Source organism: Trachymyrmex cornetzi, unplaced genomic scaffold (genome assembly GCF_001594075.2).
Source record: "Trachymyrmex cornetzi isolate Tcor2-1 unplaced genomic scaffold, Tcor1.1 scaffold117, whole genome shotgun sequence".
Taxonomy (NCBI): domain Eukaryota; kingdom Metazoa; phylum Arthropoda; class Insecta; order Hymenoptera; family Formicidae; genus Trachymyrmex; species Trachymyrmex cornetzi.
Window position 1 is genome coordinate 1,484,975 of NW_017295730.1, and position 16,191 is coordinate 1,501,165.

The window sequence follows — 16,191 nt, forward strand, 5'->3', positions numbered from 1 at the left end:
AAAATTAGTATTTGTTTTAAATGGAGATTTTTTTAGCTCCATATGGTATTACATTTTACAAAATGGCGGATATATAATTTTCTGCTAAATTAAATTAATTATAAGTTTCAATTCCATCCTAATTGCGACTGCATTTTCGCTACATGTCTAAAGATATTTACTCACTGATATCGTAACGGACTATGAACACTAAGTGCTTAGGACTTGCACGGCATTCGGAATGTCACCTCGAAGATTCTGTAATTACGACTTCCTCGCAAAGTTTAATCCCTGATGGGAAAGGACGTTGCAACGGTAAATGCCACTGGACGAGCTTGCACTTTCTCAATTTTGCTGGCGTTTTCTTTTTGCTTCTCACAAGCGGAGATGCAGAAAAGAAAAGTAGCACAACAACGGAAGCGAGTTTCGTGACGACAACTCGATGGGAATGTAATAACAGCGATAGAAAGAATCGAACAACACGATATACATGATGCAGCATGAATTATTATAGAGGCAATAAGGAGTCTCTTTTCCGAACAATTTGATACTTTTCGAATTAAATAATTTTGGAAAAATTGTTCAATACAATCCGCGTCTTTTTTAAGTTTCAAATTAACATTTTATGATTAACTAAAAAAGTAAAAGAAAATCCTATACATAAGAAGTAAAAAATAAACTAAACTTATACGTACATATTCTTTATAGATGCGATAGATCTTTTTATAAGTTCACGAATATATTTTTTTCTTTATATCATTAACACTCGAAAGAAGAATTTTAAGTATAACAGAAATATTTTTACGTTTGTCTGGGATAATGATAGAGAAAAAATTATTACAGGTTAGGTTTCTCCGTAATTATAGAAGTTAAACTCATGGAGAGTATAAGTTTCAACAACCTGTGCTTCAATTTTTTTGCGAATAATGAGGGAATATTTATATTAAAAAATGGACGGTTCGTAGAAGAGAGAGAGAGAGAGAGAGAGAGAGAGAGAAAATTGTTCATAGAATTTATGACGTTCTCGATTATGCAGTGGACAATTTACCACTATTCTTAGTCAGATGGTGAATGGATTTTTACCATTTTTCCTGGATTTTGACGACATTGACACGAAATATCTCGGATAATTGCAAATGTAGGACAATAGTTGCCTTTGTGATTAACGTTTGGCAGCGATTGTTTATATCATACAATGCGAAAATATTGGACATGCGATCGTTCAAATTAATAGTGAGTCGACCAACTTGCTCCAAGTACAGAAATCCAATATCGTTGCTCCATGTGAACTTGTTTAACTTTTAAGTGAATAAAAATAAGATTATTTTCCGAATTGAGAAATTTTACTCTGTGATTTAATTCTTGCATCTTCTATGTCTTTTCTGAATATATTTCAAGCAGAATACAAAAAATATGCAACAGTAATTATTGTTATAATAATTTAGAAAAATAAATTGTACGAGCAAAGAGAAGAACAAGTCAATGAAGTGTTTACATTTTAAATATTCGTTAGAGCAAGTTATGTTGAATATTTTTTGCCTCGACCATCTCAGAATTTTGTTTCATATGTTTTACATGCAATATTATTATTGGATTTGTGAACAAATTAAAAACTAAATAAAGTTTTAAAAATGATGCAATTCAGTTACTTTTGTTATATTATGTATCGCAAAAACAAACATATTTGGAAACTATGATTTCGTAGCGAAAAGTTAAATGCTTAACTGTCCAAACTTTTAAATATTGCATAGGAAAAAAGAAAGAAAAGAAAAAGAAAGACTTTTTTAAATATAATAAAAATAAACCAATATTCAGAGTGCATTGTTTTGGAAACATTTTAATACATTTTATTAACATTTTATTAAATACTGATAAATCTTTCAAAAGAAGAGAAAGAGAATAAAATAAAAATGTACTCTAGTACGCACGATTAAAGATAAATTAATGCTTTGAAGAACGTTTTAGTTTTATAAAATAATTTATAAATGTAACGTTTGTGTCACTCAGCTATAAACTATACATTATAATTATTTTAAAAGCTGTTTCACGAGACGCTCTGCCAAATAATAAATGAATAAAGATTAATATATTAAATGAGCTTTCGCAAACAATTCAACATTTAGCTCTTCTGAAATTATATGTTCGATATTCTGGATAACTTGATATTCTATTTCGTAACATTTCGCGATATGTAATATGTACAAATCAGTGTTGGAAAATTTACGAATTTTTAAAGATTTACTATGGAAAGAACTCTCTAAACTTTTTGGAGTGAAATTTCATTCCAACAAACTGAAAGTTGAGCCAGTCTTGAAAAAAGAATGAAAATATTTTCACTCTTCAACAAGGGTGGCAGATTTTCACTTTTTAGGAGTGAGATTTCGTTCTTTTGGAGTAAAATTTTACTTTTTTGGAGTGAAAGTTACTCTAAGGAATGAAGTCTCATTCCAAAAAAAGGAGTGAAGTATCATTCCAAAAAAAAAGGATCGACGTTTCCGTTATTTGCCTAAGAGTATCTTTGATCTAAATTGGTGTTTCTCTTTGCCATCCTACATTACATAGTACATTTGATCGCATTAAAGCATCTGATTGGCTCACCCGTGTATCCATTCGTCGATCTATTGTCTCAACAATTTAATCCTGTTCTGCGAATTAGTCTGCGCGATCGAAGCGGATTCTCTCCCTTTTGATGTATCACAAGGTCTAAAGGGATCTATCATCAGTCTACAAGATCTGGTGCAACGACCTTCGCGATCCTTCGAGTAGTACTAGGTTAATTACTGCGGCAACGGTAAGTCCTTTGCCGCGTAACGTGATCTTATATAACGTAATGCAATTTAATGCTCGTATAAGATGGTTAGAGTGTAACGCTATAAATTTGGGGTCTAAGAAATTGCGACCCGAAATGTGTGCATAATCATCTCGTATAAAAGTCACAAGTGAATTATCTACCGCAGAATTCGTAGCTAATAGCGCTTAGATAGCTTGTTGAAAGCTGATAAGTTTATGAGCCAGAACAGAAATTTCACACGATTCATCGCCTTCTCTGTCTTTTCGAAAAGCAGAAAACAATATATACACATAGATAGGTATGCTTATTTTTAAAATAAATTATAATTATATGAAAAAATGTAACTATATTCTTCCATAAAAATAAGTTTACAATTTACATTATAAAATTACAAACTAAAGCGATAACCTCTTACTCTAAAGATAGTCATATTTTTCTATTTTTTCCTTTATAAATTATTGGCGTCATTCACGTGAATAATGTTATATCTGGGAAAAACGTATAGAAATATCATATTTGCGCGGATGATAAAGTGATAAGGAATTATTACACAAGAGTCCGGGCTATAAATACAATTTTTTCACAAGTAAACCTCATAAGTATAATACGGATTCTAAAAGGGATTGCAAGTAATCTCGAAGCTGGAAGGTCAAACGAATCGGAAACGTGGGATCGAAGAAAATGTCAATATCGCGGCGAGTGTTGCGGTGCAGCTTACGCGTGTGTGTCGATTCCGCCGCGATATCGCTTGAGCTTCCGCTCTGTAAGCTCTTCTGACCATTTATTTATCCCTCTTTACAAATGCATCCGATATTGAGCTTCCCTCGTTGTAATATCCTAGACACGAAAAGTGCAACGTAGCAAAGCATTTCTTATGAGAACAGAAAGAAAGACATTCTGATTCTATAATTTAAAAAAAAAAATGTTACAATTTAGTGCTGTAATAAAAGCAAGTATAGTTCACAACATAATTTATAAAATATATTTACGTATCTATATATTTGATAACCATAAAAAATTTCTCGTTAGTAATAAATATGTCAGACATTATTAATATATGAGTCCATCATTTCATCACAATTTTTCCTTGAATTATGTGTTGAAACGTGAAAATATTATAGGAAAATATTAGAAAAAAACAGATAATAAAAATTAATTTTTAATTCGTGAAGAGATTAAAATTAATATATAGATACCTGTGATTATCGGAAAGAAGATGTTAGAATAATAGCAATCATTGTTTATTTTAAATCTACAACCTATGTTGATTAATCGTCTTTAATCATTGTTTCAAACTTGCAACGTGAAATGCAGCTGAATATTTCTCTGTTAATGTACACACACAAGTTGCTCGTCAAAAACAACCTCGGGAGTGTCAGATACTCGTATTTATCTCGGGAAGGTTTTTACTCTTTCATATGCATTCCGTCGGCCACCGAAAACATCGTTTAAGCGAAACTTTGAGCCGTCTCGTTTTTCTGTCAATTTGCAAGCCGCACGGCCGTTAAAACGCGTCTGAACGAGTTCAAGCGCGCTAATTTACGAACGAATTACCGAACAGACGCTCTCATTACGCATCCTGCTGCCTTCGGCGCGCATATTCGCTAATTGCGATCGAAGGAAAACTCTCGTGGATATTTTTTAAACGGCGATTCTTGCAAATTATCTAGCTACACGAATTCTTTTTAACATTCCGGATATAATCCATGTTAATTTCATATGAAAAATTAGTGAGTAAATGCATTAATTTGTTAGATGACCGATCAAATTGCAACTTAGAATATTTGAAATTAGTAACAATTATGAACCTAAAATAACTGATATATGTTCGTCATCATAATTATCTTGAAATTATCGCAATTAAAGAACTTGATATGATTTTATGATAAATTTAAAAAAGTTGTACAATATATTTAATTAATTACATGATTATGTACGGGAAAATATTTTTCTTTATTTTATTATAAAATATATTATAAAAATGCGCGCGAGAATTTACCAGTAAATAAAATATTTAGATTAACGAGTCAACGTATTAACTTTACAATTAATTATAAAGAGAAATTGTATGCAAACGCTAATAAAAAATTTAAAAAGTTTATCATTTTAACATATAACATACTTTTTTAGAAAAAAAGAAATATACTATAATTTGCATTTAAAAAAATTTATCAAAAATGATAGATGAGATACGTAATTTAACGTTTCGCGAACTGAAACGTTAGTTCGCAACTGGCGATGTTAACGCTACTCTCAAATCAAAGCAAAGCGCAATATTCCCGGAACGACGATCGTACAAATTGAGAAATGAAAAGTTAATGGTACGGATATAAACTGTACAAACTTTCTCGAGTTTGTATCGAATTTTAACTCACTTACAATGATTATCGTAATAAAAATATCCGCATAGTAATGGTCTATTGAAATTACAGTTCGAATAACAGGCTAAACTGCAGGAATTACTGACGTATCTTCATTCTTCCACTAAGTTAGTTAATCTTGCATTTAAATTCGTACACGAAAACAGTGTTTTTTCAGCCTTGCGTTTCATAAATCTTAATTTTTCTAATTTTATCCGATATTTTTGAAAAATAGTTGCGAGATCTCCATTTCAGAAATGAATGAAAGTCTATAACTGCGAATGGAGAATAGAATATCGCGCTTTTCCAGTTGAACAAGTCACTTCGTAATAATGAGATTGCCCTAATTGGCAATCTAAATTATTTTTTGGTTACTAATTGTTCCTTCGTTATCATTTGACATACCTATTAAATAATAAAACTTTGCTGGTTTATTCAAAAGTATTTTTATCCTTTTTTTTTGTAAAACTACAATTAAAATGTATAAACTTTATAATTATATTTCAATTATCCATTTTGGAAATCATTTGAATAAAGTGCGAGAAAAAAGTAGTACATTTTGTTAAAACGTTAAAATTTTATTAAAATTATATGAATGGCTTTGTTGATTATGTAAATGTGTAAAGAAAAGAGTTAACACGATTCTCTCAAAATTTGGACGTTTAATCTCTTCGGAATAATTTGCAAATCCAGACGCTCCAGCAGGTAATTAACCACACAAATAAAAGAGATATAATAATAGATGCTAATAGCGCGTCAGCAAAAGAAAGTAACGCACGAAAAATTGTTGTCTTGTTCTTGCCACTTTTCCTTATTCGTCTTTGTCACAGCCGGCGTTGCTATAAAAGTCGTGCGCACATGAGTCGGCACTCATGCATGCACTGTCGTGGCAATCACATCAAAGTGGAAAGCTTCGTCGCTGATGGAAGAAGTAAGATAAGAGGCGCTACGTCTTTTCCATCTCCGAAAATGAAGCAGTGAACTAATTTCATCGCGCGTTTAATAAACATTGCCGGCTGCCATCCGCTCGCGTGCAATTAACTCTGTATAATTGCGATTATCCGACGAGACGGAGTCTGGTTCCCTTTTTCATTAAAGACGCAAACAACTGTCTGGAAAAGGATAATCGAAGAAGGGTCAGGTGAATTTTAAGAAGGATTTGATTCTAAAATAAACTGAACAAGAGAGAGTTTACTTAGAAATTTATAATTATTCACGAAGTATAGTTTGGATTTTCTTCCACATGGAACTAGTTATATTGTTCAAAGTTTACAATGTTAAATTTATGTTATTTATGATATTGATATTAAATTGAATTAAAAGAAATAATACGTTTCTTTTTAATTCCTTTTTAATAAGATTTAGACCTGCTTTCATGCTTTTACAGTAAACTCTTCCGTTTTATTTTTGGTAAGTCCAATTTTACGCAATCCCTATCCAATTAAATCTCATAATCTACTTTATTACAAAATTACGTAATGACAATATCCTATCGTAAAATTATTTTCTTTATTATCCATTTTTCCATTTTTACGAGAAAATTATACGAAGTTCTCACACTTTATTTTCGATTTTCATTCTCCTTTGTCGCGTACTCAATAAACAGTCGCGGGTACGCAGCATCGATTGATGCAATTAAGTCCGTGTAATTATGATTTTCTACGAGAACGGCAGCGGTTCCACCCTCTTAACGAGAGCGAAGTCGTCGAGAAGTTTAGTAACGGAGAGAGAGAGAGAGAGAGAGAGAGAGAGAGAGAGAGAGAGAGAGAGAGAGAGAGAGAGAGAGAGAGAGACAGCGAGAGAAGCAAATGTTGAAAGATGGCTCGTTGTGACTGATTAAACATAGCTCCTACTTACGTCAGTCTAGTAACTCCAGTTTAATTACAATTATTTGCAATAATTGATAGAAACTTCTTTAATCAACAAATGTGAATTCTAAAATTAGTAACAGAGGATATTTTACTATGAAATCATATTCTTTGAAAAAGATTTTAAAGGTCTCGGTGATCTAAAGGCTTAGGACGCTCGCACGGAATGCAAGAGATCCGGGTTCGACTCCCAGCCGAGGCATTTATTTTTCGCAATAAGTTTATTACAGTTTTTTTAAGATTAAATTTGGGAAATTTGGGGGAATTATTAATATTTCAGATTGATATTGCGTTGAAAAGTCCGACAACCATATCGGCATGCAATTATGATTTCTGAAATTAATTCATTTAAATGAATATATATAATAGTTCAACATCTTACCATTCAGACTGTAATGGCGCTTCGTATTTAAATATAATGTTTCTAACATAAACGGTCTTATTACCAATCTTATTAGATTTTAAAGTATTACTTTAAATTTTTCTTTGGAACCTATACTTTCTGATATTCTAACACATATACTATATCTTTATTTAGAGAAGAGAATAATTGTATTTAATTACAGTTTTATATATTTTGCGTATAATCAGCGGTACACATACAATGGTACGTCGAGATATTAGTTAACGCACATAATTATTATTCGATTATACTCGTAATCATTATGATACGCACATAATCATTTCTATTACTGAATGTAGAATTGGCACGACTAAATTGATATTACTGTTTTATTGATGCGGATCGCGTAATACTCGACAGCCAAATTTTAGACATATTGCCCGTCGGCAGTTCCGATAATGACGACCGCAGCAGTAACAAATGTACGTTGACCAGAAACGCCGCGTAAAGCAATTCCAGTAATGGGCATCTCGGACCGTTCGCTCGGAGATCCGTTAGCCGCGGCAATCGAAGTGCCACACGTCGAGAGGGAGGCCAGAACTTCTCGTAAAAAGCGAGAAGGTAGCCCGGTTTCCTCGAAGCGTGCTTTTTGAGCTTGCACGACCGACCGGTTGCACGTTCCTTCCCTTCTCGGCCAAGTCACAGACGTAGGTGGACCTGTATCGCGGGCCATTTGTTTTCACGACGTTGAAAAATGCTCTTTCTTTCGGTACCTTCACTAGCTCGCCCGGTTCAATGTCTCGACAGCACACCCACATCCAATTCCTTAACTGGCACGTACCTATACGTTAACAAAGACCAAGTGGGCTCGTAAATTGATATTCCGTTCAATCGTAAGGCAGATCGATGAGTGTAAGTTCAAAAATGATGTATCTATCTTTAATTATATATATGTACGTTCAATGTAATATATTTTATATTAAGTGAAAATCGATTAATGGAATTAAACATATAAATGAAAAATATCATATTCCGCGGTCAAAGCGAAATCAACGCGGTTCTTTATGTCTGATACTTATGTTCTTGTGAATTTATACAATTTCCAGTTCAAGCAAACATTGGTCAAAAGAAGCAACATCAGAATAATGTTTATAAGTTACAGTCGCGTTGCGATTGGTCAACGGGCATTCGCGTTGCCGGTCGATCGGACGAACGCATCTCGCGCGTACACGCGGTAACGCATTAATTCTATTCCGCGTCATTGCGACGCGACGATATAACGCGTCGCAAGTCGCTTTTCCATTCGATTTATCGCCCCATCTCATATTTATTGGTCGCGCAGCCAATTTCCAATTTACACAGCCGTGGTTAACGTGCCGTGGGTCCGTCGGCTGTAGCCGCCTAACTGCGCGACGCCCACCACTAAGAGGCTCGACGTTATATCCGGTTTAATTGGATTGGGATTAAATTAACTTCCGGCTGTGATAGAGAACTTTAATGCGCGTATCTTTACTCGACATGACTCTCTTATCGTTACTAATTCTTAAATTATTTCTCGTTATTCATCGTCAACCGCGTCAATTTCCGAAGAAATGCAGATTGTCTCATTTATGAAGGTCTTATAAATATATATAAAAAGGCGTTATAAATTTCCTGTTTCAATATGAAAATAATACATTGATAGCATGCACAACGAATCTTACTATTTCTATTACAATAATTTTATAGAAATTAATAAACGATTATTTATGTAAATGTAATTTATGTTTCCAAAAAATTCTAATTAAAGTTCTAATTAAAATATGAAAAGATAAAATGCGTGGTTAATTTTAAGATAAAATAATAATAACGTGAAGTAATTAGAACAGCTTTATTCACGGAACTAAATTTTTTGATAATGCAAAGTAAATTCTCTCAGGTAAATTAAGAGAATTTCTGCATTATTACGTAGCGAATAATTTCAAGAATTTTGCAATTATTACGTCGATTCTAAATATTTTATACCTTTATTTCAAAAGTGTATTTAATATAATAGTCCAAAGAGATCCTTACTATTATACATTTCAATTATAGCAATAGTTGTATTACTTGAAAATTTTCAGATCATGCATTGTTGCAGACCGATAATAATTATGTTACGAATTAAACCGCGGACTAATTTACACAATCGAATAATAAGCAATTGAAACGAGCAGAGCGACAGAATCAGACAAGATGACTACAATTTTTATTTTATCGCGACGATGTTGTTCTGCTATGAATCAAATTTCGTAACAAACGGATTTTTAATTATGTGACGATCCTTTTTCATTCATACAACTTGACAAGATTTTGGTTTTGTCGGAATTCTGTATTGAAATATTACAATTCCATATGCTAGCGAAACGTGTTTATGAAACATATTGGGTCGACAGCAAAGAAAAAAAGTAAATTGAGCCTTGAACGCATTTTAATCTAAAATTATGATTTATATAATTTTACAGTGAGAATCTATAATATATTTTTTAAAACGCCATAAATTAAATTGGGGAAATTATAAAATCGCAAATCAGAAAAAAGTCGGTATTAGATTTTTAAAAGAATTTGTTATTAAATTTTTAAAAAGTTAACAATCCTGAGATGATTTTTGCATAAAAAATGAATGAGTTGTTCCTTATGAAGTTATTAACAAGTATTTTGAATTATCGCGTTGATTGCGGCGCGGTGCATCTTCGCGTTACGTGTCTACTTATGCAAGGTATGCCGAGCACGTTTTACTAATTGCTCGGTTTCGATATCACATACCTCGTGTCGGCGTTATCTATTAGCGAGCGTTATTGCTTTTGCGAATATCCTCTCATTCGAAATGCAATGTACATATTGTGATGCCGAAGCGCAGCGTACTTAGTACGCAGTAAAATTTGATCGCGATATATTGTTGATGATTGAAATCGATGAATGTGGAAAAATTGATTAATTGATTAAATAAATCAGCAAAATTGCGATATCGTGTTATTGTAGAACTGTACAGGACTGTTTATAAAACATTGCTCGTCGGCAAATGACAGAAAAATTAAACTGAACTTCGAACTTATTTTTAATTAAAAATTACGATTTATTTAATATCGATAAAAATTTTAAATATGCATTTAAATACGAACGATAAGTAAACTAATGCGTGTATCAGAAGCAACATCTTGGAAAAAGATAAGTTATCCTTCATACGATAAAAGATATTTCAGTGAATTATAATTATTAGGTAGTAGAACTGGAAATTAAGATTCTTTGTATATCATAAATATTTATAAAGTACATCACTATTCAGAAGAGGCAAAATAACAACTTGAAATATTTGCTGTAAATGAAGATTTATTTTTTAATCGACGATCTCACGAATGGTTTAGTAGTCTTTTCTCTCGCTTTTTTAGACACTATTTATATGATAATAAACTTCTAGCGATAAACATGCTAATACCGTCCGGAAAAAGAAAAAAATTCTACACGTGCCGTTGAATTATCTCAAATCAAATGCGACCCGAAGCCGTTTCATATATAGTAGCCGCGAAGGATATAAAAAATTATTAGACATTTATATTGTAGAGTTGAGTGCTTGCGTGCGCTTGCTTTAAATCGCTCCCGTAATGGACCTGCGCACCTAATTAGATAGTAATGACTTTATTAGACGCACCCGGAAAATTTACCTGCGCTCGTTATCCCTGCTGGAGCAACGGCTAATGTAACCAGCGGATAATTGCAAAGTAAATTCCAAAGTGCGCTGCTGGTGCATATACAGGTATATGCAGGTATACATTGCATGTGCGCAAGGGATGCACCTTTCGTTCCATAATTTCGACGGTTACCTGTAATCTTACGCGCTAATGAGAACGAAGATGCGTAATTTTCCTCTCTCAGGGTGCTTCGCGACGGAACGCGAAAGGGCGAAAGGATGGCAGCCCTTTGTCCGCTCGCGAGAAGGCGCGTGCTTGCATCGAAAACGTGGTAGGTCCTCCTTTGTCGTCTTTACTACGGCTGCAATTATCTCGGATTAATGCCAGGGCTCGCACTCACTCCTTCGTACTCACCCTCTCTTCCTTTCATCCCCCTCCTCTCTCTCTCTCTCTCTCTCTCTCTCTCATGTCCTTTCTACCCCTCTATGACTTGATCGTCGAAGTCGCTGCCGTTCCGTTCCAGTATTATAGTTTCGTGGTATTCGACGGCCATTGTGCGCTCCGTTTCAGACAGCCTCTTGTGTTCTAGGCAGAAGACTCATCCTCCGATCTCAGCAAAGTTAACGATGCCTGGAAATTCCGGCGATGCGCGAGATAATGATAACTATGCTATACCAATGGTCTAATATAGTTAATCACTAAAGAAATAGTTAATCACTAAAGAAGTTAATCACTTGAATATATTGTAAATTGGAACGTTTTTAGTACGCGCGCGCCGCGCGCGCCGCGCGTCTTTAGTAAATATAAAATATTTTCTCAAATAATAACTACATTCTGTATCATATCGAAAAATGGAACGGAAATATAAATATGAAGGCAGAGGTTTTAGAGCAGATTTGTTCAAATTTTTATTCATGAACGAAATGCTTCTGTCTTTCCATTAAACCAAGGTATTCAGTTTCTCAATTGAATGAAACAAAAGAAACAAAATTAGCTTCTTCGTTCATATGAATTTGGATAGACATTCAGATAGATGTTCTAAATTGAAGATGAAAAAAAAGCTTAATTATACAAATTTACTTTATACGATATAAATAGTATAGAAAGTAACATGAAATTACAATGAGCATAGTTTTAAGAAAGTTTAAGAATCTGCGACAAATAAATCTGTGTCCAATAAAATAGGTCTTACGTACATAGCGGATATAAAGTGGATAGAACGGAATATATAAAGAAAGGTAGAGAACCTTAATAAAGATGTACTATTATCTTCGTAATCGGATTGCAAAAGTTCTATCGTTTTCAAGAACTTAATGGGAATCCTGAGTGAGAAGAGAGGGAGAAAGAGAGAGAAGAAAGAAAGATCTCTACTTTGTTCGTTGTTTCATTTCATCAATTAACATCGTGGCCCGGTGAAGGTCGTTACAGGCAGCCTTACCTTCCAGCGGAATTAATATCTGAGAATAATGCGATTACTGAGGCTTCACCGCCAAGTCTTGTCTTCTTGTCTTTCACTTCTTAATTCGAATAAAATGCATTTCTCTACACATTGTAATCATTCGGTGATAATCAAGGTAAGGATAAAATCCGATTTTTTGAGACTGCGCGAATTTTTTAAATCGTACACTCTTTCATGGGAATATTGAAAGCTCCTTTATGAGAAATGCGTTCGATAGGAAAATAATATATTTTTCAAAATTCAATAATATTATTACTATTTTAAAAGATTAAATAGTGATTTTTTATTATTAAATTATTTTGGTAATAGAAATACTTTCTTTTTTACAGATAGAAAAGATAATTGTGTCTTTGTAAATCATAAAAAATTATTTCTTTAAATAAATTGCTCTCCCTTTTATCTTTTCTTTCTTCTGAAGATAATAAGGATGATATGTGAGATAGTCTTGTAGAATTTCGCGATCTCTTTTGCTTTTCTGAATATATGTATACAGAATACAGATGCAAGATAAACATGGTTAATTAATTATTCGTTACATAGTACGTTTACTGAAAAGATTGCTCTTGCGTGAGTAGTGATATATGAATACAGATTTGCAAGAAGAAAGGGATTTAAATAGAATCACCAAAGCAAACAAACGTACTGTTTTCCAGATTAGTCGCTCCGTATCTCTTTTTCCGTTTAAATGAAACAAAAGAGCGCACGGGAATTAGTGTACGTAGGTAGGTAATTACGGGAATATATATATATATATATATATATTTGCCGACTATCAGTTGGATACTGATTAGTTCGCAGACGATTGATAGTTTAAGTCGCGTTTGATCGACCGTGGAGGACTAGTCAATTCGAAGTTTTCCGATTTCCATTTAGTCAACGATCGTTTACTGCAAATTCCGAGAAATTCTCGACGAGGAAAGAAGAAGCTTTGACTGGGTCTGCCGTCAGAAAGTTAAACGTTGCACGTTAATAACGAAAGTTACTTCCATTCGGAGGTTGTAATAAACTTGCGCGATTGAAGCTATTCTATTCGCTGGATTTTATGAAAATTCCAATTTAATGACGCGTGTCCTCGTTGATAAAGGAGGTCTCTCGCACGTAATATTATGCGCAGGATTACACAAAGGAAGATTAATAAAACGTATGCAAACAAGGGAACGTATAATTATGGAATATAATAGTATAGTCAATTTTCATAATTAATCTGTTAATCACTCAAATCTTAAGTAGAATTTAAAAAATCTTAAAGTTTTTTTAAGTTTAAATTTTAAGTTTAAATTTAAATCTAAATCTTATATTTCGAATCTAAATGTATCTAAACTTTTTATTACTTTTGGCAATATTATCATTGAATGTGAGCAATCTCTAAATTCTTGAATACTATATATTATTTTCTAGCCACAACAACTGAAAAATGAAATTAACTTCGGTACATTAATTAAATTCAAAAGGAGGCGTCGTCGGGACCATCGGCCTCCTCGTAAATCTCAAGAGTCGAGTTCAATTCCAAAGTTTAATCCTTGAGTTCCGTTAACAATGTGAAAGTGCGCGCACGATAAAGCTCAGGCTCGCAAAATTGCTTGAAAATTTCCCGAAACTAAATCCTTAGGTTTAACTAGACCGCCGAAAACGGCGAAGATCAAACCCTCGCTCGTACCCAGGAGCTTCATTCTCGACTCCTCTCGAAATCGTAAATTCAATTCTTCACCTCGGTCATACTAGTGTCTTAAACTTGCACCTTCATCGTGAAGATCCTTGCAGCTCATCGTCATTCATTCTCAGAGTTTGTTTGTAATTCTGATAATTTGACGTACTTTCTAATGGCAGAATGTACGACATATTTTGATGAGGATTTACAAAATATATTTAAACATTAGCGAATTAAATCAACACAAATTAATACAAACAAAATTCTTTTGAAAATACTATGTTACGTAATAAAACAAATACAAATTTTTAACTTCAATTTCGATATAGGCTCCAACAAATAAATTCAAATAAAATATAATAACGAGGCTAAGGAACCAAGCCAGTTGTTAATGCTTAATGTGTATTTACAAAAATAAAAATAAAAATAAAAATAATAATATTGACATTTATTAATATTAAAAACAAATACAGTTTTTCACTTATAAATAAAAATTGTACAAACTGACTGTCGATAACAACATAATTTTATGAATATTATTAATTGTAAAAGTTATTTTAATTTAAGTGTATATATCTGCAAGATATTAGCAAGTGGATTGATATTTTGCGATTGATATCTCAGATATGGCCAATGCAGCAAGTGCTGTTGTTTTTAAATATTTTATATGAATGAAAAAAATTTGGTACCCAAATCTAGACTAGATTTAATAAAAATTCATATACAGTAAAAAATGTAAAATTATGGAATATATTATATAGTAATCTCCAAAAAATGTCAAATTCAAAGAATTTAAAATCGTTAAATTTCGAATTTTTAATACACTACATTTTCCATATTTTAAATTATTACAAATCATTGTCACATCCCGAGAAACAAATTTTCTTAAATCTTAAAAAAGATGATAAGAAAACTTGATAGAATAAAAATATTAGAAATTATAGGTTAAGCAACTAGGGAACCATTCCATTCTTTTCGAATATGACTTGACTACATTATGTCGAGAGCTCGAGGTTTCGCTGTTGCATAACCGCCATTCTCTCGTCTGTTGCAGGAGCTGGAGAGGAGTTACACCCTCTCAACCCCGGGGGGTAGCAGTCCCGTTTGTTGTCCGCCTTGCAGCCCGCCGCCCGCGCCGGCCGCATACATATCGAGCGCGCGCGCGTCCTCGCGTAGACTCGGCGCCGGAAGTGGCCTCGGCGGTCCCACATCCCCGGAGAGGGATCCCTTGGGAAGGCTGTTAAGGTGAGTCACTCGTTCAATGATCCTACCGTCCGCAGCTCTCTCGCTACGCGACAGAATCCTTATTTCTCCGGGACGAAATCGTCGTTCCCGGTCCAAGAGAGAGTCTAATTCCATTAGACGTGTTTTTGCCTGCCGACACGCTTACGTTCGCATCATTCCGGGATAAAACGATACTCTCGGAGGTGATTTCATTCGATACAAATAGATACTGGTAGCGGTACAACGAGAAACTTTATGTCAAAGTGCTGTACGTTTTAATTAATCTTAATTCCAATTCAAAATTTAATTTTGGCTTATTTTGCGTTTCTCTTTCCTATAGTAATTTTACAACGGTAGATAATTAATTTAAACGTTACAGATATTTATAGTTCACTATATAATATTTTTCGAAAATTATATAAATGTTAATGAATCCGGGTAATTATTTATTTATATAATAAAAGATCATATAAGACCACGATGCATAATTCGCAATAGAATTCGAGACAGAATTTTATTTTATATATAGTTTTATGCATCGTAACACAGAAAATATATGAATAGTCAGAATTATAAATGTATATTTCTATAGCTATAATACTCTATTTTTATACAATAATAAAAAAGCCCATCAGCCTACATCAGCTGTTCGGATGCATAGAAAACACTTTATTTTCGTGTGAATTTAACAAATCGAATCAAATAAACGTTTCAACCCTTCAATTTGGATCCTTCTCAATATAAATCTAATTACATAATTAACTCCGTTTTTATTTTATGTAAGTTTTTATATTATTATTGTATAAGTTAATATTCTATTTTTTGACGCAATGTATTTGACTCCGTTTTAATTTATGTAAGTTATTATACTT

General features: G+C 33.2%; 1 protein-coding gene across 2 annotated transcripts in view; it reads left to right on the forward strand.

Annotated features, from left to right (window-relative positions):
* LOC108765743 (uncharacterized) overlaps nucleotides 1-16,191 on the forward strand; it is a 150,704-nt gene that overhangs the window by 52,857 nt on the left and 81,656 nt on the right. For both annotated transcript variants that reach the window (XM_018514588.1, XM_018514596.1), the window contains exon 3: nucleotides 15,150-15,340. In XM_018514588.1, coding sequence (XP_018370090.1) covers nucleotides 15,150-15,340 — 191 coding nt within the window. The remainder of the gene's footprint in view (nucleotides 1-15,149; nucleotides 15,341-16,191) is intronic.